The 23,522-nt window shown below is 40.0% G+C and overlaps 1 protein-coding gene across 1 annotated transcript; it reads left to right on the top strand.

Annotated features, from left to right (window-relative positions):
* Positions 1 to 521: 521 nt before the first annotated feature.
* tmprss15 (transmembrane serine protease 15) lies at positions 522 to 21,584 on the top strand. Its single transcript, XM_030765237.1, has 24 exons — positions 522 to 648; positions 1,700 to 1,839; positions 2,026 to 2,093; positions 2,302 to 2,453; positions 5,728 to 5,847; positions 6,208 to 6,316; positions 6,602 to 6,711; positions 6,922 to 7,059; positions 7,371 to 7,520; positions 7,912 to 8,017; positions 8,270 to 8,417; positions 8,687 to 8,828; positions 9,107 to 9,196; positions 9,689 to 9,814; positions 14,428 to 14,568; positions 16,898 to 17,008; positions 17,786 to 17,912; positions 18,032 to 18,127; positions 18,499 to 18,548; positions 18,647 to 18,911; positions 19,100 to 19,281; positions 20,791 to 20,886; positions 21,007 to 21,146; positions 21,417 to 21,584. The coding sequence occupies exons 1-24, from the start codon at positions 522 to 524 to the stop codon at positions 21,582 to 21,584; spliced, it is 3,102 nt and encodes a 1,033-aa protein (XP_030621097.1).
* Positions 21,585 to 23,522: the final 1,938 nt, after the last annotated feature.

Genomic DNA, 23,522 nt, shown 5'->3' with positions numbered 1-23,522 from the left:
CCGCAGGAATGTGTGTGTGGTTTCCTTGTGTGAGTGTTTATGAATGTGTGTGGTCTCTATGCAATATAATCATGTGTCTTCAAAACAGTTTGGCAAGTTCAGATAATAGAAGGACAAAACATTGATCCTCATGAACAATGAGACATTTTTCAATTTAGCATATAATGTCTCTTTTGTTTTTGCATGCCTTCGCTGCAGGGTATCATATTGTATCCTGATGCTAACAGCAATCATTAATGTTAATCAGTGTCTCTATTTACAGCACAGTAAAAGTTTACTGCTGTGGTCCCAGCTGATAAATAGACAAGAGAAGCTCAAACTGAATTAATTGCTTTTGGTATGTCAGACTAACAGCTAGTGCTATCTAAACTTTCATGTACCACAACTTTCAACTAGCTGTGCACTATTTAGCTTTGCTATCAACAATTGGGGTAAAAAATAGATAAATAAATGTTAATCATTTAGGGTAGTCAGATCTCAGACGTGCTTCACAAATTTAAAAACCAAAAAAAAAACAAAACATGTTGAAATGCGATAGATGCCAACGTTTTTCTCCCTTGGAAGTACTATTGAGCACACTGGTCCTCATCTTGGCACTAATGTGTATCAGTCTCATCATTGTCTCCTGGTTCACCTTGGAAGCTGTTGGTAAGAATCTCTCTCTCTCTCTCTCTCATATATATATTTTACCCTTTATTCACTCCAACATAGATGTGTGCATTGATTTTATGTGAATCTGCACCATCTCAGCAGCAGTGTTTTTTTTATACACATTACAGTGGGAGTGTCATTTTACAGTATTTTATAGTGTTTTTTATGCACTTTGGGACCAGTTAAAACTCAGCGAGCTTGATTTATTTGGAAGCTTTCTTGGTTGAGTTAGACTCTAATGTGCCCCTTAAATATATTTCCGACAAAATGGGTATTTGAACATGCTGAAGTTACACTTTGAGCTATCTTTGCATTGTTACAGACTCTTTATTGGGTCATTTTGTCAAACTATAAGCTTTTTAAAAACCTCCCAGAGTCTCTTCTTCCCAGAGACAATAGAAAAGCTTAAATAAACCCTCAGTTATGTATTGCCATGATCTGAAATTGATTAAATGATTTATTCCTCTTTAATGAGAAGTAGGAAGTTTTTTTTTCTAGTAAGATCTAAGTACAGGGACTGTTTATGGTCTTGGATTTGTGGCCCAAACATGATGTGTCTGTGAGCACAGTATTTAACCTCACTGCTATGTTAGCATGTCCCCTCTGACACTGAACAAAACCTTTTGGAAGTTTCTCTGGATGAGACTGTTGATTATTTCAGGAGAATGTGTAAAAAAGGAAACACAGATGTTATGAAATCATAATTTTGCTCATAGATAATATTGACAATGTGAGCACTTTTTTGAAGGTGTGTCCTCCAATGAAGTTGTACTGTCTAGGTGAGCTGATGGCCATGGGAGCTGTTAGCAAAGTCTAACAAAGATTTGGAGAGAAACTTGCTATTATTCTAATTTGGGTTTCAGTTCTTTTGTTGTCCATTTTGTTGGATCCAGAGGAGGACTTTCACTCCGTCTTGCTTTTGGGCAGTTGGGAGTGCCTTTCATGATGTTTTGTGTCTTTTGGGCAGTTGGGAGTGTCTTTCACTGTGTTTTCTGCCTTTTGGGCAGTTGGGAGTGCCATTCATGGTCTTTTGTGTCTTTTTTTGAAGCTAATGAAGACATGCCAGACAGCACTGATTCAGTTTTGAATGGACAGTTGCTCATTGTGAACGGAGCTGTTTTCACAGATGACCTTCGCAACAGGAGTAGTGTGCAGTTCAAGGCTTTGGCCTTTGACACCGAGGGCCAGGTAACTGATGAATTCCCAATACACAGCTTAGAGTGTAAATGTGAAAGAAATTGTATTAAATGGCAGAGATTAATTGATTTGTGGTGACTTAATAAAGCTGACATGCACATATTATGGTTGAAGGCTGAATTAAATTAAGAAAACATTATTATTATTGATTGATTTTGCTCTTTATTCTGTTCCCAGATTACTAAGGCCTTTGAAGAGAGCTCTCTCAAACAACAGTTCAGAAAATGTCACATTCAAGATTTCAGGTGTGTACTTCCATTATCTTTTCTCTATTCTGCTGATAGCCATGGATAGATGGAGATGAAGAGCAACTTTTTGGGGACAAAGTAGAAAAATTTTCACAGCTAAAAACTTGCTAACAATTAAACAAATTTTCACAATTAAATAAGCAATTAAATATCTATCCTGCTCACATCTATCTGTCTATCATGGGATGCCTATTCTCTGTTACAGCAACGGCAGTATTTTTGTGAACTTTGACCTCCATTTCCATCAAATTGTGGATCCAGAGAAGGTGCAGGCACAGCTGGTTGCTGGTTTACAGAGTATTGGGAATGGGGCCCAGGGGGGACTCGTAATTGACCTCGACAGCATTCAGGTGTCAGGTAACTCAGTTGCACTCAAGATTATCTTCACTGTGATTTTCTTACTAAACATAATCCAGAGTGAAAAAAAACTCCCTAAACTAACTGAACATGGTCCCTAAAAGGCCTCATTAACCATGCCACAATTCAAACTTTTCCTCTGATAAGGAAAACCTTTCTGATTCAAGTCCAGAGGATTTTGTCATCCCTACGAACATCTGAACACCAAGTAATGACACATGGCAGTGGCAGTGAGACATATGACAGTGAGACATAAGATAGTGACACACATGGCAATGAGCAGGGTCGGATTGGGACACAATTGGGAAATTACGAGTTCCAGCAGCCCACGGCACATTGAGGTATTACCATTCCATTACCATGTAGTACCATGTCCAAGTTTCCAGCATCATGTATGGACCTATATCTCTAAAATAACCAAATCATTTCCAACAGGATAGCCAAATTATAATAATATATTGTGTGTTATCACACATGGGTCATCGCAGAATAAAGAGCAATAATAAACCACCATCAAATAAAGTTATTGGCAGCTTATTAAAACAAACATAAGAAGAAGAAAAACAGCTCCTACCTTCATGCTAAATGCCACTGTAGCAACCAATCCCTGCCCTCCCCATCTTGTACTTTTGAGTGGGAGACCTTCCCTGACTAGCTCACAAGCCAGAATCAGGGCGCTCACTCCAACAAGGTTAACTGACCCACACGGTGACATGATATCATCAACGTGATGTGCAAATAAACGATATAAAACTGCGCAAATGTCACCATTCCGAATTTTTTTGTGTGGGTGCTCTGTGCCGCCCCCGGCAAGATGCTGCCCTGGGTGGCTGCCCATGTCACCCATACCTAAATCCGCAACTGCTTTCACCAAAGTATTGCGATCATTTGGGGTCTTTCTCCAGCATGCATGCATGCGTAGTTGTTTTTTGAGGAGGGGGTGGGGGACAAACTGAAGCACTTCATAGCTCAGCAAATCCCAAAACAACACAACACACTGTAATACTGCCTCAACACTGGCAAGTAGTACTGCTGTAAATTTTGCTCCCCTGAGAAAAGTTTTAATTCTTTTCAAGCTGTCACTCTCATTATGTCCACGCAAGGCCAACTCAAAGGCTCCACAAAATTTTACACAGTCTGTTATTCTCAACAGAAGCATTTTACGTGAATCAAGCAATCTGCCAAAAGTAGTGCCAGGAACAGGTGAGCTTTCTAGATTAACCGTAACATTTCCTTTGTACACACACAGGTGTAAATGCTTAGACTTAAATGCATAGTGAAAGGCACTGGATGAGCAAACTCCACAACTTGAAGCAGGGTTTCCCTGCACCACATCCAATATTTCTGTATCTGCACAGTTCGTCATCCTTCATCCCTGACAATCACCAAATTAACACAACACCACAATTTACCGAGGTAACAAAAGATGTCTGCTTCTCTTAAAAGGCCATTCTGAGCTTGTTGGTAGTACGCATGCGAAATTCCAGTTTGCCACACCGCAACTCTATGCTGAATTTGCTTACGTCTCGTCCAGTATTTTCATGTCAGGACAGCTCATCAACCATTATCCCTGACTTAATCATTAAATTAAGACAACACCATAATTAAAAGATTTTGTTTTACGCTTGCTTTCCGACATCGGTGAATTAGCGACACCGCTTACATGTCAAAACATAACAAAACATAAACATAAACGGTATTTCTCTTAATGGCACGGTCGAGTTGCTCTAAGTTGAGCTGACATTAGCCATTTTGACTTTGAATATAAGTTTGGTGGCTGCCCTGGCGATCCCTACACCAGGTTACGTATGACGAAAGCACGTTAGTGCAAGCCCTCCCAGAACCCATACAGATTGCATTGCAGTGCCTGCAGTTCGAAAAAAAAATTGCCTTAACATGATGGTCTATCAGAGAGATCTGGGCGATTTTCAGTCGGTCTAAAATCGCCCAAAAGGGGCAGTACTCCACGGAAAACGACGTGACGCTGATTGGACCATGATATTCAAGAGGCAGGATAAACTGTCTAGAACAGTCATGGCTAGTGTAACATTGTAGTAGAATGTAATAGAAAAATACCCTCTCTTTCCCCCTTTGGTGGTGCGTCGCCTGATTGCCCAAAGGAACAAACCGCCCCTGGTACAGACTACTTGATACCTACTAGGATATGGAGCTTAAGTCAACAATTTGAGGTTCGATGAGTGGAGAGGTACAAACAGCATGCAATTCCTACTTCTACGATTTATGGATTAGAGTAATTTATTGTGTTAAGTAGACTACTTTCTCTTAGTAACATTTTCGCATGTCTGTCAATTTAGCACAATTTAGAGCGTCCATCTCCTTTTTTTTCTTTTTCTTCTCTTTTCTTTTCTTTTCTTTTCTATTTTTTATAGCTAATATAACCAGAGCCCATACTTGGCCTATGTGTGTTCTGAAATAGCTCCCCCAATCCCAAACAGAGACATAAGGCAGTGAGACACATAGAAGTGAGACATAAGGCAGTGAGACACAAAACAGTGAGACATAAGATAGTGAGACACATTGAAGTGAGACATAAGACAGTGAGACGTAAAGAAATGAGACACGTGGCAGTGAGACATAGGACAGTAAGACACATGGCAGTGAGCCATAAGACAGTGATACACACAACAGTGAGACATATGACAGTGAGATATAAGGCAGTGAGACATTAGACAGTGAGATATACTCCATTTGTTTGCTTATAGTCTGTAAATGGTACAGACATTGTTTTTATATCTAAAATATAAGGTAAGTAACAAGTTTTATTATAAATTTATTCAAAGCAAACTTTAGTCTATAGCTTATCTCTCCAGTTCTTGCTGAGTAATGTTACATCGCCCAAACAAAATTTTATAACACGTTTTAGTATGAAGAAGTGTATTGACTGAACTTCAAAGTTCCTGCTGTTTTGAAACAGATAAAGACCACCATACATCATCAGAAACACCAACATCAGCAATATCGACCACACAACCTGTACTAGGTAACTACTGTCCACAGCCCCCACTGTGATGTCTGGGTGCAAACACAGCATTGTATTAAAGCAGATTGATAATGTCTTGACTAACTGATCTATTGCAACTCTATAATAATTTCCTATGCATTCTAGTTACACTGTGCATTCTAGTTACACTGAGGCAAGTTAAAACTCTTCACAGCTGCTGATTACTCACCTAAATGAAACAATATTTTTATCCTGGCTCTAATTATATGGATAGAATGGCAATTGATTTGTGTAAACGGTGTGTTTCTCTAGTTATGTGTCCAGATGGGCAGAAGGCTTGTGCTGATGGGAAAACATGCATACCTCTGGCTGATTTTTGTGATGGAATATTCACCTGTGTGGATGGCTCAGATGAGAGTGAGATCCTCTGTGGTCAGTGAACTGTCATGCTCTTGGCCTGTTCATGTATTCTCATCTAAAAAAGGGCTTCAGGGTTGCTCAGTAGTTAGCACTGTTGCCTCACAAAAAGAATGTCTTGAATTTGAGTCCTGGTTGTCCCAGGTCATTTCTGTGTGGAGTTTGCATGTTCTCCCCTTATTTACGTGGGTTTCCTCCGGGTGCTCAGTTTCCTCCCACCATCAAAGACATGTATGGTAGGGTTACTCCTGTCAGTGCCCTTGACCTGCACGCAGCTGCCTTCTGCTCCTAGTGTGTATATAGGATAAATTTCCCCAATGGGGATCAATAAAGTACTTCTTCTTCTTTTCGTATCTAATATTTGTGTCTTTGTAGCAACTCAGTGTGATGGACAGTACCTTTTACTGGGTCCAGTGGGTTCCTTCCACTCTGAGAACTTCCCTCTGCCATATGAGAGTGACACCCAGTGCCGCTGGGCCATTCGGTATGACCTTTCCATGTTCACAGAACTTCACAGCTCTGAATTTTATGCTATGCACCTGCTTCCACTAAGAGAAAACAACTAGTTAAACTCTATTTTGTTTTTCTGCGAAGAGCTCAGTGAAGTTAGTTGGCCCGACTGCATCAGTCCCCTTTGTTTACCTGCTGCCTGTTCCAGCTAGAACCTGCTGATTGTCTCAAACTCCTTCTCTGAATGATACTCTGTGCTTTCATTGTGTACAAGCATTGTCATAACTAAGTGTAAGAAACTAGCCTGTTCTGTCTTTAGTGTTCAAACAGGACTTGCCATAAGAATTGAGTTCCAGTCTTTTCACACCGAAGAAGACACTGATACCTTGAAACTATATGAAGGAACTGGACCTCAGAAAATCTTAACATGTGAGTCTAATTCAGACAGATATAAGCACTGAAAGGCAACAGACTGGCTCAGAAGCTAACACTACTAGAATAAAAAGCCATAGATTTATAGGAACCATATTAACCATCTGACAGTATGTGAAAGTATGTGTCCTGTTTTGTTTTGTTGTTGTTTTTTTTGTTTTGTTTTTTTTTACTTTACCCTTATAAAACAGCATTACTGTGTTTCAGATGAACTGTCAGGCATCTCCTCGGGATTTATTAGGCTTTTCACACATGAAGCAACTGTAGAGTTCTCCTCTGACTTCATCAACAACCTGCAGGGCTTCAATGCAACTTACGAGGCAGAGAATATCAGTCACATCTCTGGTGAGTGACCAGAACTTACTATGAGTTTTTATTTTATTCCTTGCACTGGAATTTGGCCCTGAAGACAATGCTAATAATGCTACACACCCAAACAATGTTTCACACCCCAACAGTTATCATTCACATGCATATAGGAGTTTCCTTGCTCTTGCAAGGAGCAGAGACTTGCATTTTTGAAAATCATGTGAACATTTATGACTTGGACATGTTGTGTAGGATGTTTTGTCAAAGCATCAAAATCTGCAAACAGACAACTTGAATATAAGTTCCGTCATGTGAATAATATGATTCTGAATTTTGTCTTGGCGTAGATGAGCAGAAAGTGAATTGTTCTTTTGAGAAGGGGTGGTGTTTCTGGAGACAGGAGCTAGAGGATGCTGGGGACTGGGTGCGCAGTCATGGTTCCACATTTCCACCCTTCACTGGCCCAAGTTTTGACCACACACTGGGCAATCAGTCTGGTACTGTTACACTTATGTTCTTTATTCTTTACAGCATTTTTCTGTACTACTGGAATAAATTTTCAGCCTTTAAGGAGATGTAATAATTATCATTGTATTCACCATGTATTCTAGACACCATCAAAAATTATGTTGCCTGCTGGCAATTACACTGGGCTATGATGTAAATTTGATGTTTCTTCTGTCTTAAACCATTTTTTTGAGGTACATGTAGCATTGACTTCACTATCATTGTCTCTGAGTACAAACAAACAGAGGACAAGGAAATCAGCACTTCGTATTCTGGTTAGATTTGCAATAATTTTTGAGTTTTTGTTCTTCATTATCATATTCTTCCTCTTTCTCCTCTCTCTTTCCTTCCTCTGTTCTTCTTGTTATTTATTGTGTACAGGATTCTACATCGTTACTCCTGGACGCCCTGGTAACAGGGAGAAAATCTTCCGTGTCTATAGTCTTCCATTAGCTTCTCTCAATGAGCCTGTGTGTCTGAGATTCTGGTCAGTTTTTAGGCTTCTTTCAACTGTCAACCAGCCCCTACCCCCAGTACCAAAACAAGTACAGGCATTCGAATAGCTAGCCTGAACATGCATCACGAGTCTAGATCTTTTTCTCCTGAAAAATAGACAATAAATGTTGTCATTTCTATATTTTTTGCTATGCTGTAGGCTGTGGTTCTCAGCTGTTTGAATATGTGTTGTGTGTATGCATGGAGACATACAAATGTTTCTGACAGATCTGTTTTTCTCTAGGTATCATATGTTTGGAGAGGATGTCCGACGTCTAAGGGTGTTGGCTGAACAGGGGTCAGTTGTCACTGTTATATTCCAGAAGGAAGGAAACTATGGTGACCAGTGGAATTACGGTCAAGTTATGCTCACCAGCACTGCAGAGATGACGGTTAGCATAGCCGGCTGCCTTTGCTTGTTATCAGAGAGCAGATTTGAATCAGTTCTGAGTGATGGTGTTCACTGAATCACAGAATGATGACTTTTGGTTTTAGTCTTTAATATGATACAAAAGCTGTGGAAAATTCTGCTGAAATCCAAAAGTTTACCAGTCTGATTATAGACGGAATCCATTTGAGAGATTTAAAATGATCTCTATGTTTCCCTGAAGCACAAGGCTGTTTGGGATTTTTCTGAAAGCAATATTTGTGAACTTCGCAGGTGATCTTTGAAGCGCAGAAGACGTTGGGTATGTTGAATGACATAGCTCTGGATGACATTAGCTTAACCTGTGGTCCATGTGGAGAGGCTCCTCCAGACCCAACTCTTGTTCCCCAGCCCACCACACCACCTCCAGTACCATGTATGGAATATGCTCTTTCTCAGTAGTTTTATTCTTCCATACAATGAGTAGACACTTTTGCTCTTTTCAACAGCAACAGCAAGAGCATGTCCTGTAAGAATATATTACTAATCATGAAATACACTTGCAATGTCCTTTACACATTTAATACATTCCTAAAACCAGCTGACACAAGCCTACATCAAAGCATAGTGCTAAAACATCAAATTTTACATCACTTGTTTAGGCCATTTTAGAACTTCCTTATCAATCACACTCCATCCTGCTATCATTCACAGCTGACTGTGGAGGACCATTCGACCTCTGGGAACCAAACTCAACATTCAGCTCTCCAAATTACCCACATGGTTATGGGGCCAAGTTGACATGTAAATACCCCGTTTAAAAACACTAAGGAATCTCTGATAGATGGTCTTTAAAAATGCCATTGAATTTTTGACATAAGGTCTTTAAAAATACTATTGAATTTTTGATAGAAGGCCTTTAAAAATACCACTGAATTTTTGATAGAAGGTCTTATCTGTTAGCATGAAGTAATATCAAAGTAGATTTCTTTCTATCGGGTAGTATTCTTTCTTTCTTTCTTTCTTTCTTTCTTTCTTTCTTTCTTTCTTTCTTTCTTTCTTTCCCTCTCCCTCTATCTATTTATTGTCTCTCTCTCTCTCTCTCTCTCTCTCTCCACACACACACACACACACACACACACACACACACAAACAAACAAACATAAGGTGGGCAATATCATATAATTAAAAACCCAATGTGCAGTAATTGCATGATATGATGTGGTGTACTATGGTGGACCACTTTGACCCTGAAGTGAATACTGACTGAATACTTGATTCTGTGCCTTCTGACAGGTTTATGGACATTGCATGCCAACAAAGGACTAAATATCCAGTTGCATTTCCAGGACTTTGATCTGGAGGCAACCTACGACATAGTGGAGGTGCGAGATGGGACAGGACTGCACTCTGAACTTCTTGGTAAGTCTGATATATCAGAATGTTCACAATTCCAATGGAGGCCTACTCTATTCATCCTTCTTTTCATCCATCTTTTCTCTTCTTTGAATCGTGGTCAGATATGACAACATATCTTCCAACTTGTCAACTTTCAGGGGCTAATATCATATATATATATGTGTGTGTGTGTGTGTGTGTGTGAGTGTGTATAGGCTACTGAGATTTCTCTTTCAACTAAATAAATAATTCTTATATGTAAATGAATAAATAAACAAAGTAAACAGTTGTAATGTAAGATTTGAAATCTTTAAAATTAAAAAGCAAACGTTTATCTTCAGTCTCTTTTTTGATGGCCAACTATGCAACTTACCCATTTCAGGTGGTTGGCCATGTTCGATGTTGTTGAATGATAAGCGAATTTTTGCCTACAGAATTTGCATTTAAGTCTGTTAGGGTTATCCTTGAAAAGTTTGAAATACCGCAATACTTTAGGCTTCTTCTAAGACATGGTTATAGCCAGCCTAGTTTGCCAACCAATTCACCTCAGGTCTCAGCAGTTAACTACCAACGCATGTTGTCACGTGGACTTTTTTAGCAAGCGCGCCAGCTAGCCCTGCTGGAATATAAAAATAAATGTATGATTCCCCTTATAATTTATAATTCCTCATTGAAATGTTATCAAGCTGTGTGTGTGTGTGTGTGTGTGTGTGTGTGTGTATATATATATATATATATATATATATATATACACATATACATACATACATACATACACACACACACACACACACACACACACACACATATATATATATATATATATATATATATATATATATATATATATATATATATACATATAGATATGTGTGTGTGTGTGTGTGTGTATCTATCCATCTATATATGTAGATAGATAGATAGACAGATATAGTGGGCTACTGGAACAAGAACAAGTAATAATAATAATAATAATAATAATAATATTTATTTAGATCCCAATATCACTGTTTGTAGTCTCAAAGGGCTTTACATGTCTATAACAAAGTCAAATCAAAATTATATTATGCATAAGTTCGAGAAAATAGGTAAGACTTTAGTCTTGTTTTAAAAGTATTGAGAGAGTTTGCCTCTCTAACTTCTGTACGTAAACCATTGCAGAGGAAGGGAGAGCGGTAGGAAAAGGCTTGGTTGCCAGCGGACTTCTTTTTTAACTCTTGGAATGACTAATAATCCAGGGTGTGAGGTGGATTACAGGGTGTAATTAAGTCAGACAGGTAGGAAGGTAAAATTTTATATGTTAATAAGAGGACCTTAAAATCTGCCCTTGCATGAATTGGGAGCCAATGAAGGGAAGCCAGGACAGGGCTAATGTGATCAAACTTCTTGGTTCTGGTCAGAAATATAGCAGCAGCATTCTGGACCAGCTGAAGACTATTGGTACTAGAGGCAGGCAGGCCAGAATAAAGAATATTGCAGTAATCGAGGTGAGACGTGACGAATGCGTGAATAATGGTTTCTGCATCAGCCATACTTAGAAAGGGCCTAATGTTTGCTATGTTACGGAGGTGATAAAAGGCAGTTTTGGTTGTGTTCTTGATATGAATGACTAGCGAGAGACTAGAGTCAAAAATCACACCAAGGTTTTTAGCTGAAGAGTTTTGAGAGATGATGCAGTTGTCAAAATTTAGGGTAAGATCACTAAAAAGATGCTTATGAGTAGGGAGACCAATGATCAGCATTTCAGTCTTGCCTGCGTTAAGCATCAGGAAATTTGAAGACATCCAACCCTTAATAGCACAAAGACATGCCTCAAGGTTAGTCAATTCAGAGCAGTCATTGTGCTGGATAGGTAAGAAAATCTGACTATCGTCGGCATAACAATGGAAGTTAATGTTGTAACTACGAATAATGTCACCCAAAGGGAGCATGTAAATAGAGAATAGAGGAGGGCCAAGGACTGATCCCTGAGGAACACCATAGTTAAGCTTACGGTATTCAGAGGTCACATTATTATAGTGGACACACTGCTTTCTCTCAGAGAGATAAGATTTAAACCAAGAGAGCACCAGGCCACGAATGCCACTTTGGTTTTCCAGGCGCTTTAACAATATAGTGTGATCGACTGTGTCAAATGCTGCACTCAGATCAAGCAGAATAAGAATAGAAGTAGCACCAGCATCCATGGCTAATAAAAGATCATTAGTTGCTCTAGTAAGGGCGGTTTCAGTAGAGTGAAAACACCTGAAGCCTAACTGAAATATTTCAAACAGACTGTTAGAGGACATATGGGCTGTCAGCTGAGCAGCTACAATTTTTTCAAGTATTTTTGAAAGAAACTGGAGATTAGAGATTGGCCTATAATTATTTAAGGCTTCAGGGTCAAGGTTCGGTTTTTGAAGTAAAGGCCTGATCACGGCTGTTTTAAAAGAGGAGGGTACAACACCAGATCTAAGTGACATATTTAGAGTGTTTAAGAATGTTGGGCCGAGAACCGAGAAAAGCTCTATGTAAAGTTTAGCAGGTAAGGGAATGAAGGAGGCAAGAAGCTGTTTTAGCAGAGTGCACCAATTTGGACAGTGCATCCAGAGAGATAGTGTTAAACTGAGTTAAAGGGTGCACATCCTTACTAAACTTAGGCACAGTAATGGAGAGCATGCAGGCAGTCTGATTTGATCAATTAATTTGAATATTACGATGAATTAAAAATTCAACAAAATCGTTTGCAGTAAAAGGGCTAGATTGAGGGGAGTGATTCTGGGTAAGTTTAGATACTGTATCAAAAAGGAACCTGGGGTTATTTTTGTTAACATTAATTATTTTCGAGTAATATGTGGATTTGGCTGTGTAGAGAGTGCGTTTATAATCTATCTGCAAGGCGGAAAACCTCTAGTTTGGTTGCCCGCCAGTTTCGTTCCGATTTCCCACACACCTGTTTCAGCACGCGGGTTTCATTATTAAACCAAGGTGTTAAGTGTTTACACCTATTTTTTATAATTAATGGTGCTACCACATCTAGTACATTACGAAGGGTAGAATTTATGCTGTCCGTCAAGTCGTTCAAAGATCTTTGCTGATCATTGAAAGAGTTGAGAGCAGTAGGAAGCCGATCAGCAAGCGCAGCAGTGGTGGAAGCATTAACGCAATGGCAGCTACAAACCACGGTAGAGACAACTGGCGTGAATGGAAAAGTTACTTGGAAAGTAATAAGAAAATGGTTTGAGAGCGCAGCAGAGTAAGGAGAGACGACAACGTGAGAGATATCTAGTCCGCGAGCTAGAATAAGATCTAAAGTGTTGCCACTGAAATGAGTTGGTTCATGGACATATGGGTTAAAGCCAAAAGTGTCTATGATAGCTGTAAAAGCTTTATTAAGTGAATCAGAATGGTTATTGATGTGAATATTAAAGTCCCCCAGTCTAGTAAGAATAACAGAGATTAATTCAGAGAATTCATCTAGAAATTGACTATAGGGCCCCGGGGGACGATAGAGCACTGGGGAGCAACTCAAAGGAGTCAAAATTAGGTAAACTAAGGGTGTTAGGAGTAAATTTAGTATTATAGATTAGAGCTACACCCCCACCTTTCTTTGCTGCCCTAGCAGCACAGGAAAAGGAATAGTTAGGGGGTGAAGCTTCATTTAAAGGGAGAAAAATGTTTGGCTTTAACCAATTTCACACAAATCCATCATGTCAAGGCTAAGATCACTGATCAGGTCGCTAACAAGCAACGCCTTAGGTGAAAGCGATCTGGTATTGATAAAACCTAACTTCAGCGTAACTAGGCTTACAGTAATCATATCAGAGGAGGGAGTCAGTTGAATTGGAACTAAAGTGCTACGAAAATATGGTCTGTTTGACTCTAGACTGAAATGAGCTACGAGGGCGTGAAAGTACACTAATGGGAAAAATGTCACTACTAGCTATATACATAGTCATATTAGTCTTAACATTATGATGTTCATTACGATTAACATTATTCGTTAGAGGGATACTTCGAGGAGGGCGACGGTTTTCTCGTTGTTTCTGCTGTCTCTGCCTGACAAGTGCTTCCACTCTTTTGCCCCGCTTCCTTCTCCGGCTCCGTTTACAAGGTGTAGCAGGTAGGCTAAACAATTTAAATCTAAACAAATGGAAGTCCGCTGAGTCCGTTGAACAATTTTTGGTTATAAAATGCGTATCGATTGTAGATCTGATGTTGATCAAAGTCTCCCTATCATAGGTGATCATCACGTTCAAAATTATAGTGTTCTTGCATAAAATAGTGTGAATAAATTAACAAAAAAGTTCAATTTAAGATAGAGCTCAGAGAACGACAGCCATCTTGATGGCGCGTTACAATCTATCTATCTATCTATCTATCTATCTATCTATCTATCTATACAGTATCTCTATCTATCTATCTATCTATCTATCTATCTATACATCTCCCTAGTTAGCAAAATGACCAAAACATATCCCCTTTGTTAAGACCAATGGGCCACCCTACCTGTTAAAAAAATAACAAATATAGATAGACAGATAGATTAGAGATCAGTTGTCCAATGTTTGAACAACTGTTGTATTTCCTTTCACTTTTCTCTAGTCACAGCTGGAAAGTGCTCCTGAGAGGCATGACATGTGTCTTTGCATTCACAGGTGTCTTCACTGGGGAGCAAGCCTTTCCTGACCTCTACTCCAAAACCAGTCTGATGACAGTAATGCTCTTCACAGACAGCTCTGGGGGTGGCAGAGGCTTCCATGCCAATTTCACCACAGGTGCAGGCCTTGGTGAGCATGGTAAGAACAAATGCTTAGTGTTTGGAAACACATTTTCCATATCGCATGACACTGACTAACAGCAGGCATTAAGTATTAGCTGAAAGAGGTCATGCCTCAGAAAGAAATCACAACGGGGAAGTTCAACACAATATAGCCGTTTTCACATATGCACTACAGACTATAACCACAGAATCAGGTTTGCATTATGTCTGAAGTTGCCCTTTCACACATGCAGCACACAGCAGCAGATAGTCAGACGCTTTCACATATACTCGAAATACTCCATTTGGTTTAGGTGGGGGGTGGCGTCTGGGTAGAGCGTGCAGGAGGCAGGAAATGACCCAAAAAGTACTCTGCGAAAATCGCAGTGTTTTGTTTACAACAAATCGAAAAAGGCGGACAAGGCTACTGACTTTTGTCTGACAATTTCAGCATCAGCCCTTACTGATAGAAGTTCCCGAATCTCGTCGTCTCTCCAGTTACACATTTTCGTTGCCGTCTTCATGTAAATGACCCTTCTTCTTTACCCTCAGATGTCTATATTCTTCCGGTTTCGTGCCAGTCGCATGTTAGAAATGGCATCAACACGCCAACTTGCTCGCTGTGCATACTCCAGAGTATAAACCACTCTATTCACACATGGACCAAAACGAAGAGAAAACGAGTTTGTACTAGGGGGCTGGTAGAATAAAATCCATTTATAATCCGAGTCGACTGATTCAGACATTTTTGTTCACACATACAGCCCCTCTGGTTAGAATCCCGATTATTTTAGGGTTGCAGTGCATGTGTCAAAGGGGCTTATGTGACACCAAGCAGAACACCTGCAATTAACCAGTTATGCCAAACGTTTCTGTGCACCATGAATTCATTTGGCTTATAGTATATCCCAACATCTTTTCTTTCACCTTTTCATATTTCAATTGTTATGAAGGACATTAAATGTGTTTACCAACAGTCCCAAACATGCTGGGATGCCTGTGTTCATCTAAATCAGGGGGCATCTGCCCAGGCCTGAAGCGTAACAAACAGGAGGTTCAATGTATAAAGCTTGAAAGAGCAGAATACAAAACTGGTTCCAGGTCATGAAAGGCATGTTGTATAGTACCCCATGTGAGTGTGTGTGTAGTGGAGAGGAGCTGGGGGCAGTGCCTCAGGTAAACTTCCCTCCATCAAGAGTCTGGCTTAAGGCTTCAAACTTCCTCATGTGATACGCGATGTCTGAGTCCCAAACCAGAAGGAAGCAGCTTAAATCCAGTTCAGGCACATGAGGTTCATGTGCATCAGTGTAAATAAAGCCATAGCCAAATAATGACTACAAAAAATTTGGAGTCACATTTGTTGGGCATCGACGTTTTAATGTTAAAAATAGTAAACAGGCACAGAGATAGTTTTCAGTAGTAGTCTTCTTTATTGGAGTTCAGTGACAATACAGCCGAAACAGGAGCAGAGAGGAGAGGAGAGAAGACTCCTGCACACTGTGCACATGATGTTACCCAGACTGAGTCATGATGTTGCTGACTAAAGAAAACAATTTCTCGTGCAAAGATATACCCATGCTCCACAAGGCCTTTGACCTTGTCTGCCATAGATAACAAATACCTTTAACCCATATCTGAGAGAAAATGAGTGATTTCTGGTCTTTGCTATGTGTGAGACTAAGGAATTTGTGAGGACAAAGGCATGTAATTACATATGTGTCTATTTTTTTTACCTTAATACCACAAAGAACGTTCTGCTAGGCTCCACACATTATATGGATACTTGAGTCAAATAGGTTATAATGAACTCCTCAATCCTAACTTACAATTGCCCAGCTGAGGTAAAGAAAGGCTTGAGATGGTGTCTGAAAGAATTGAGGTGAAAATTTATAAACTGAAAGCTTTGGTAATCGGAAGTGTGTGATCAAATGTCACTTTAGTTCAGCTGTGCTTGTTACCATAGTCAGGTGTGGAAAAAGTATAAGTGGAAGTACTGTTACTAAAAAAATGTACTCTAAGTAGAGTTAAACTGCCAATCATTTTTGTAAATTGTAAATGAGTGACTATTTTACTCTTACGCAAGTATTTTTCAGGAGGGATACTTTAATTCTACTTAGAGTACGTCTTTTTAGTAACAGTGCTTCTACTTTTTCCACACCCGATCATAGTCATTAAACTTTATTTTCCAGATTCATATTGCTATTATGTTCTCACCAGTCATCCCATTGGTCACAGCTGAATAGATGGACAGACTTATCTCTTCTTGTTAAGAATTTGTGCTTTACACTTTTTATATGTCAACCTGGTCTTCATTCCTTTTGTGGTGCTGACCTTGCTGATAAATAACCTATTGTGTCATTGTGCAGAGCCATGTCCTGTTTGGCAGTACCAGTGTCTGTCTGGGGACTGTGTACACAGTGAAAGTATCTGTGACAGGGTTATGGATTGCCCTGATAGCTCTGATGAAAGAGACTGTGGTGAGTTTGCCAACCCACTTTGCCAATACATTACTTATGTACACATAGAGTTAAGTCCAAAATTATTCACACCCATGCCAGATTTGGATTTATACCAACAGGTTTCATCTGACTGGAAATGACATGAACAAGTGACAAAAGTCGGCAAGACATTGTGTCAGAGGATTTTTTTTTTTTTTTTACATTTTTACTAAAAATGCCTTGTCCAAAATTATTCATACCCTTTGAAATTGTTGCAAATTTTTGAGAAAATACAAGCTCCTATACCGTTCCAAATGGTCCTGGTAACTTCTACCATGTCCTAGAGCATTCTAATCAACTATAAGTTCTCTAGTCAGGTACTAGTCAATTGCAGGTCAAGGCTAAAACCAAAGAGCTTAGTGAGGACTGCAGGTTGCACATTGTGGCTGCTCACAAGACAGGGAAAGGCTATAAAGCCATATCTAAGTGTTTTCAAGTGCCAATGGCCACAGTGTGAAGCATAATCTAAAAGTACAAGGAGTTGCACTCTGTGAAAAATCTCAAAGGGTGGGGGTAAGAAACCAAAAGTGACCCCTGCACTGGCAAGAAATGGTTACAATTTATCATCAGTTTAACATCTCTGACACAATGTCCTACTGTGTTTTGTAACTTGTTTGTCATTTCCAGCCAGATGAAACCTATTGGTCAAATAAAAATTCACTATAAATACAAATTTGGCATGGGTATGAATAATTTTAGGCTTAACTGTATGTACGTATGGACATATCAATGGGAAGAAATATTTCTGCGTTGTAGTGCATATGGTGTCAGTGAACGGTTCTGATCGTCTGAGACTCCAGGTCAAGAGCTCCCTGTACACAGCATGTGCCGAGAACTGGAGCCCCAACTTAACCACATTCCTCTGCAGATACCTAGGCTACAAGTGAGAGCCCCATCATGTATGGTGTGTGTGTGTGTGTGTGTGTGTGTGTGTGTGTGTGTGTGTGTGTGTTAGTGTATGTTTTTTGTTATAGATTATGTCACAATATCTGTCTGTCTCAGGGCTGGTAATGCATCTTCTGTGGCCATTGCTGAGGAGGATTACCCTGTTAGCATCGTTGAGCTGACAGCTAATGGGACACTGCTTGTGAAACCCAGGTATTTGGCTCTTAAACACTGTGTAACACACTCATAAACATCATTTCACTATTTAACACATCCTGAAACATCATTCATTATGTAATACACTCTTAAAGAAATAAACTTTTCATGCAGTCTGTCTTTACATTCCTCCATATAGGATATATATCCACAGTATATCCACACTCATATGTGTGTGTGTGTGTGTGTGTGTGTGTGTGTGTAATAAAGAATGCATTGACGTTACACAGCAGCCATGCTGCGACATGTTATGACAAACATGACGTATGCTATATGTCACTGAATATATCAGACATAACCAACCTTTCACAGTTTCATCTTTTCCTCTCAATTTATGTCAAAGGTTCTCAAACTTTTTTCCTCCACAGTGAAAAATGCCCCCGTGAAAAGGTTGTATCTCTCCATTGTGATAACCAACGTAAGAAAAAAAAGATTTTTCACACACTTTTTTGAATGTTAATGAAAGACAAGCATACAACATACCCATGTACAGTGTGGATTTCACTGTTTTCTCAGCCTGTGGCAAACGTAAAGTTGCTCTGAAAAGGGGTCAAGACACATATGCATATGGACAGGCAGAGAAGCAAACAGCGGGAGAGAGAGGGGCAGAAAGGGGAGAGAGCCCAGAGAAGAAGACAACAGGTCGGGTGGTTGGAGGCAGCAACGCTGAGGAAGGGGCATGGCCGTGGATGGTGTCCCTCCATTGGCGAGGCCGTCATGTGTGTGGGGCTTCACTGATTGACAGGGAATGGCTAGTTACTGCAGCACATTGTGTTTATGGGTGAGGAAAATCCAGCAATTCTCTGATTTTCATGAAAAAAACAACAACCCTACAACAACAGGACAAAGACCTCAAAGCACAATTGTAACAGATATGTATATTATAAAAAAAAAGTAATACTGTTCTCTGACTCTTTGCTCTCTCTCTCTCTCTCTCTCTCTCTCTCTCTGTCTCTCTCTGCCATGTAGGAAGAATGTACACCTGTCAAACTGGGCAGCTATGTTGGGTCTCCACTCTCAGTTTGGATCCGACTTCCCAAACAGACAAATCCATCAGGTGGATAAGATTATCATCAACAAACTCTACAACAGGAGGACTAAAGATGCAGACATTGCCCTCATTCGCTTACACACACAAGCAAACCTCACAGGTATGCATTCAATTTCTCTCTTTGGAGTTGTGACCGACTTAATTTGTGAGTAGACTGAGTACAGAGGAAAAGAGAAAGAGAGAGAAGAGAGAGAGGGAGCGAACATTTTGTGTCTTTGTTTTGTGTGTATGTACAGTGTGTGTGTGTGTGTGTGTGTGTATGAGAGAGATGGTTTTGGTTTTGGTTTGAATGGATATTTTCTTGAATAGTACAGCAGCTCGAGTGATATATTTGTCTTAACATATCCACATGTCCACAATCACATTATCTGTCCCTGTTGTAAACCTACAACCTGTGGCATCCGCTATGTCCCCCTAAGTCAGAATATGCAAAAAAAGGTTAGGGTTTGATGCATTACCAGGGGGCATATGTGATAAATCCAGTTCTTTTATTCAGCAAATGTGAAAGTCCATCTGATATAACCCTAACGTACCTAGTGTGTTTAACTACTATACATTAATGACCACATGCTTTGATGTTGTGCATTGAAATTAGCTACTTGCTTTAGTACTAATAACTGCTAAAGTTCTTAATGAAACCACTTCACCTAGAATCGTAGGAAGGATTGTCCCATAGACCATGAAGATATTGTGCCTTTGTCATATCATCCTGTTATCCAGTAAGTCGCAAACACAAGCTGGCAAGGGACCACAGAATAAAGGATGTTTTCTTTCAATTTAGTTTTTTTCTTCTTTTTTTGTCCCCTCTCACAGACAGTTTTCCATTACCATTACCATTGGGCCACACCCCCTGTTAAAAAACAACGAATCATCTACTAGGAGTCTAGTAGGTGATTCGTTATTTTTTAACGGGGGCATGGCCCAGTGGTCACTTACATTACTCCATAGAGTATATAGGGGATGGCAGGTTAAGAAGGGGGATGCATTTTGGTCATTTTGCTAACTAGGGGGATGGAATCCCCCCTCATCCCCGTACAAATCGCCACTCCCCTTCAACATGCATCATTCCATTGAGTGTCTTTCATTTTTGTTTATTTGTGCATTTACACAGTGATACAATGCAGCTCTACAGAATTGTGGACCCAAAGCCATTCAATATTCAAACATTCATGGCGCCAGTGAAGAACTTCCTTTAAATATAATCAGATGAGGGGAGTTTAGCCTTCTCTGGATGGTAACTTGCAGTCACTTCTTGAGATTAGAATAGCTGGTCTCTTTTAGGACAAAAAGGGGGCAGGAAAATCCAAGAGAAGGGCAGGCACAGGAGTATGATACAGATTCAGGTTAAAGTTTCTTATTTTGCAGGGAATGAGATCAGCAATAGATAAGGTGCAGATAAAAACACAAACTGAAGTGGCTATTAATGACAGAATTATTGTGATATGTTGGTGTACTGTACTGTCATAAAGTACTGCACTGAGCATGAGGCTTTTGGTACATTTTTCCGTTCAGTGCTTCACATCAGTAACATCTAGCAGTAGATTTTATCAGCCCACCTTTACTTTGGCAAAAAGCTGTCTTATGTAAGATGTGCATGTCCCTGTTGCAGACTACATTCAGCCAATCTGCCTGCCACAGCCCAGTCAGATGTTTGAAGCTGGTAGAAGGTGTGTGATTTCCGGCTGGGGAAGGGAGGCTGAGCAAGGTGACATCTCAATATGAATATCAACTCTCTGACATTTTAGTTGAATTGTTAACTATCAGTTCACCATACACTCGGTACTCTAACTTTCCTCTATTTGTTCTTTTGTTTTGACATCTCTAGGCTCAGTAGCTGATGTGCTACAAGAAGCGGTTGTTCCCCTGCTGAACAGGACTCAGTGTCAGGACTGGCTCCCTGACTACACCATCACAAAGCAGATGCTGTGTGCAGGGTACATGGAAGGAGGAGTGGATTCGTGCCAGGTTGGTGAAAATGACAGGGCCATATCTCATCTATTTATTGTGGTCTGGGAAGAAAGCACTCAGAGCATGGCTGTATCCGCATGATGGCAGTATTTATATCAAACTGAAGAACTGTAAAACCACTACTTTTGCCAGAACTACATGAACTGTATATGCAATTACAAATGTCCAGGATGTAGATCACTTTTGTGATCACTAGGTAGAGCTTGTTTTTTTCACTGAGAAACTATGCAATGGATCTGTACCTTCACTGGCTCTGGTCTCTCTCAGGGGGACTCTGGGGGCCCTCTGATGTGTGAGCAGGACGATGGCTGGGTGCTGGCTGGCGTCACGTCTTTTGGCGTAGGCTGTGGCCGACCCCAGCGACCTGGTGTGTATGCCCTGGTCAGTAAGTTCACTGACTGGGTGGTGGAGACGCGTCGCCTCTTTTGGAGCTAAAGAGTGTTCTTCATGCAGCCTTATTAATTTAGCTTTGTAGTAGTTCTTTGTCAGCAAAAGATTAATCAGAGTCGATGCTTTAATCATGCAACATTCCACTGGCTGAATCCATGGTCATAAAAAGATTCCACTGGCTGAATCTGTGGTCTTCACAAAGATTCCGCTGACTGAATCTATGGTCATCACAAGATACCACTATGTGCCATACTGATCTGATTATCTTTGTAATTATAAATTAGTTAGATTATGCAGATATTCTATGAGTAAATAATAAATTGTGGTTGGTCTATTCTTCGATGACCAGGCACAGTAAATGTAGGTGTCATTGTTTCAAAGCTCATTTCACTGGCCTACTTTCTGATTTCATTGATAAATTTAAAAAAGATGTAATCTGTTAATATAAGCAGAAATAAACAACTGTATGAATGACAATTTTAAAAGTCCAACACACACACACACACACACACACACAAACGTGCGTGTGTCAAAATCTTTCCCTTACAGTAACGCTCTCAAATTATGAAACGTAGACAAATGAATTCAGCAACTGGTTTTCACTGATTACCATTTTTCATGGTGCGTAAACTCACTATCATCATCTATATAATTTATAATAGTGTTTACTCTTTACACTTTTCCATGAGTGTTTGTACACTTAGCAGAAACACCTGTAGGGGAGAACAGGATAACATGAGCCACTTTTTACATTTGATGATTTTACATTTGATGATTTGAGTGTATTTGTTTCAAATAACAGTTGCTATATATAACTCAGGTGGTTGTTTATCCATGGAAATTAAAACAAGTTATCTAATTATTATGGTTTTAGAACAATGATCCATCAAAAAAAGTTATATAGCTATATAGCACAACTTTCCCCAAGGTAAGGGTAAAATGAGCATGGGGACGGGGTAAATTGCACTGCGTGGTGTATGTGGAAATATCCAGACAAAGCAATCTTCTGCTGTTTGCCAGAGGTATTCAGATGCCTGCAGAACTTTGTTAAGCAGACCTGAAAACTCCTGCAAATGTCCGAATACTGCCATTAGACAGAGGTTTTCAGGAATCAGCCTGACCACAGTCATTAGCTGATGTCTTGGCCTTTCAAATGCTAATGACTGTCACTGTTTCAAGTTTCAAGTTTATTTAGAGTCCAATATCACTGTTTACAGTATCAAAGGGCTTTACAGCCCACAACAGTCAAAATCAAAACAGGACGGCACCCACTGACTTAATCCTCATGGCGGGCAAGAAAGAACTCCCCAAAAACCCAAAAGCGAAATGGGAGAAATCTTTAGAAGGACCACAGAGAGAGGAGACCCCTCCTTGGCCAGACAGGTGTGCAATAAGTGCCGACCCAGCGGGCAGTTACAATTGCAAGTAAATTAGAGCATGAACAATGGGGATGGCAATGCTGACAGGAGGCTGACAGGGAGATGAAAGTTGATAACACCAGGATGGATCAGTCCAAAGGGCAGGAGGAGTCAGGATCACTGGTATCTCAGGAGTAGCATGTGTGGCGAGTAGCATGTGTGGCTCGACAGAGAGAGAGTATGTTAGAGAGTATGTTAGAGTATGTAAGAGAAGGCTCTGCCCCCTGCTGTAGCCATCATAACTCGAGGTACCAACAAATAATCTGCACCTTTTGATCTAAGTAGGCGTGGTGGATCATAAAAGACCAGGAGTTCACACAGGTACTGTGGCACAAGACCATTTAGTGCTCTATAGGTCAATAGTAAGCTTTTATAATCAATACGAGATTTGACTGGGAGCCAGTGCAGTGTGGATAAGATAGGAGTGATGTGATCATATCTTTTGGTTCTAGTAAGAACTCTGGCTGCTGCATTCTAAACTAACTGTAGCCTATTTATACACCTATTAGAACATCCAGACAGTAAGGCATTACAATAATCTAACCTAGAGGTAATGAAAGCATGA

The sequence above is a fragment of the Chanos chanos genome, chromosome 2, assembly GCF_902362185.1.
Source record: "Chanos chanos chromosome 2, fChaCha1.1, whole genome shotgun sequence".
NCBI lineage: Eukaryota > Metazoa > Chordata > Actinopteri > Gonorynchiformes > Chanidae > Chanos > Chanos chanos.
The sequence above is the reverse complement of the archived record's forward strand: the minus strand, read 5'-3'. Positions and strand labels throughout refer to the sequence as shown.

Excerpts from the sequence above, each read along its gene's own strand:
- tmprss15 (XM_030765237.1), top strand. The coding sequence starts at position 522 with ATGTTGAAATGCGATAGATGCCAACGTTTTTCTCCCTTGGAAGTACTA. Across the intron at positions 649-1,699 it reads GTTCACCTTGGAAGCTGTTG|CTAATGAAGACATGCCAGAC; the intron begins GTAAGAATCTCT and ends CTTTTTTTGAAG. Across the intron at positions 18,912-19,099 it reads GCAGCACATTGTGTTTATGG|GAAGAATGTACACCTGTCAA; the intron begins GTGAGGAAAATC and ends TCTGCCATGTAG.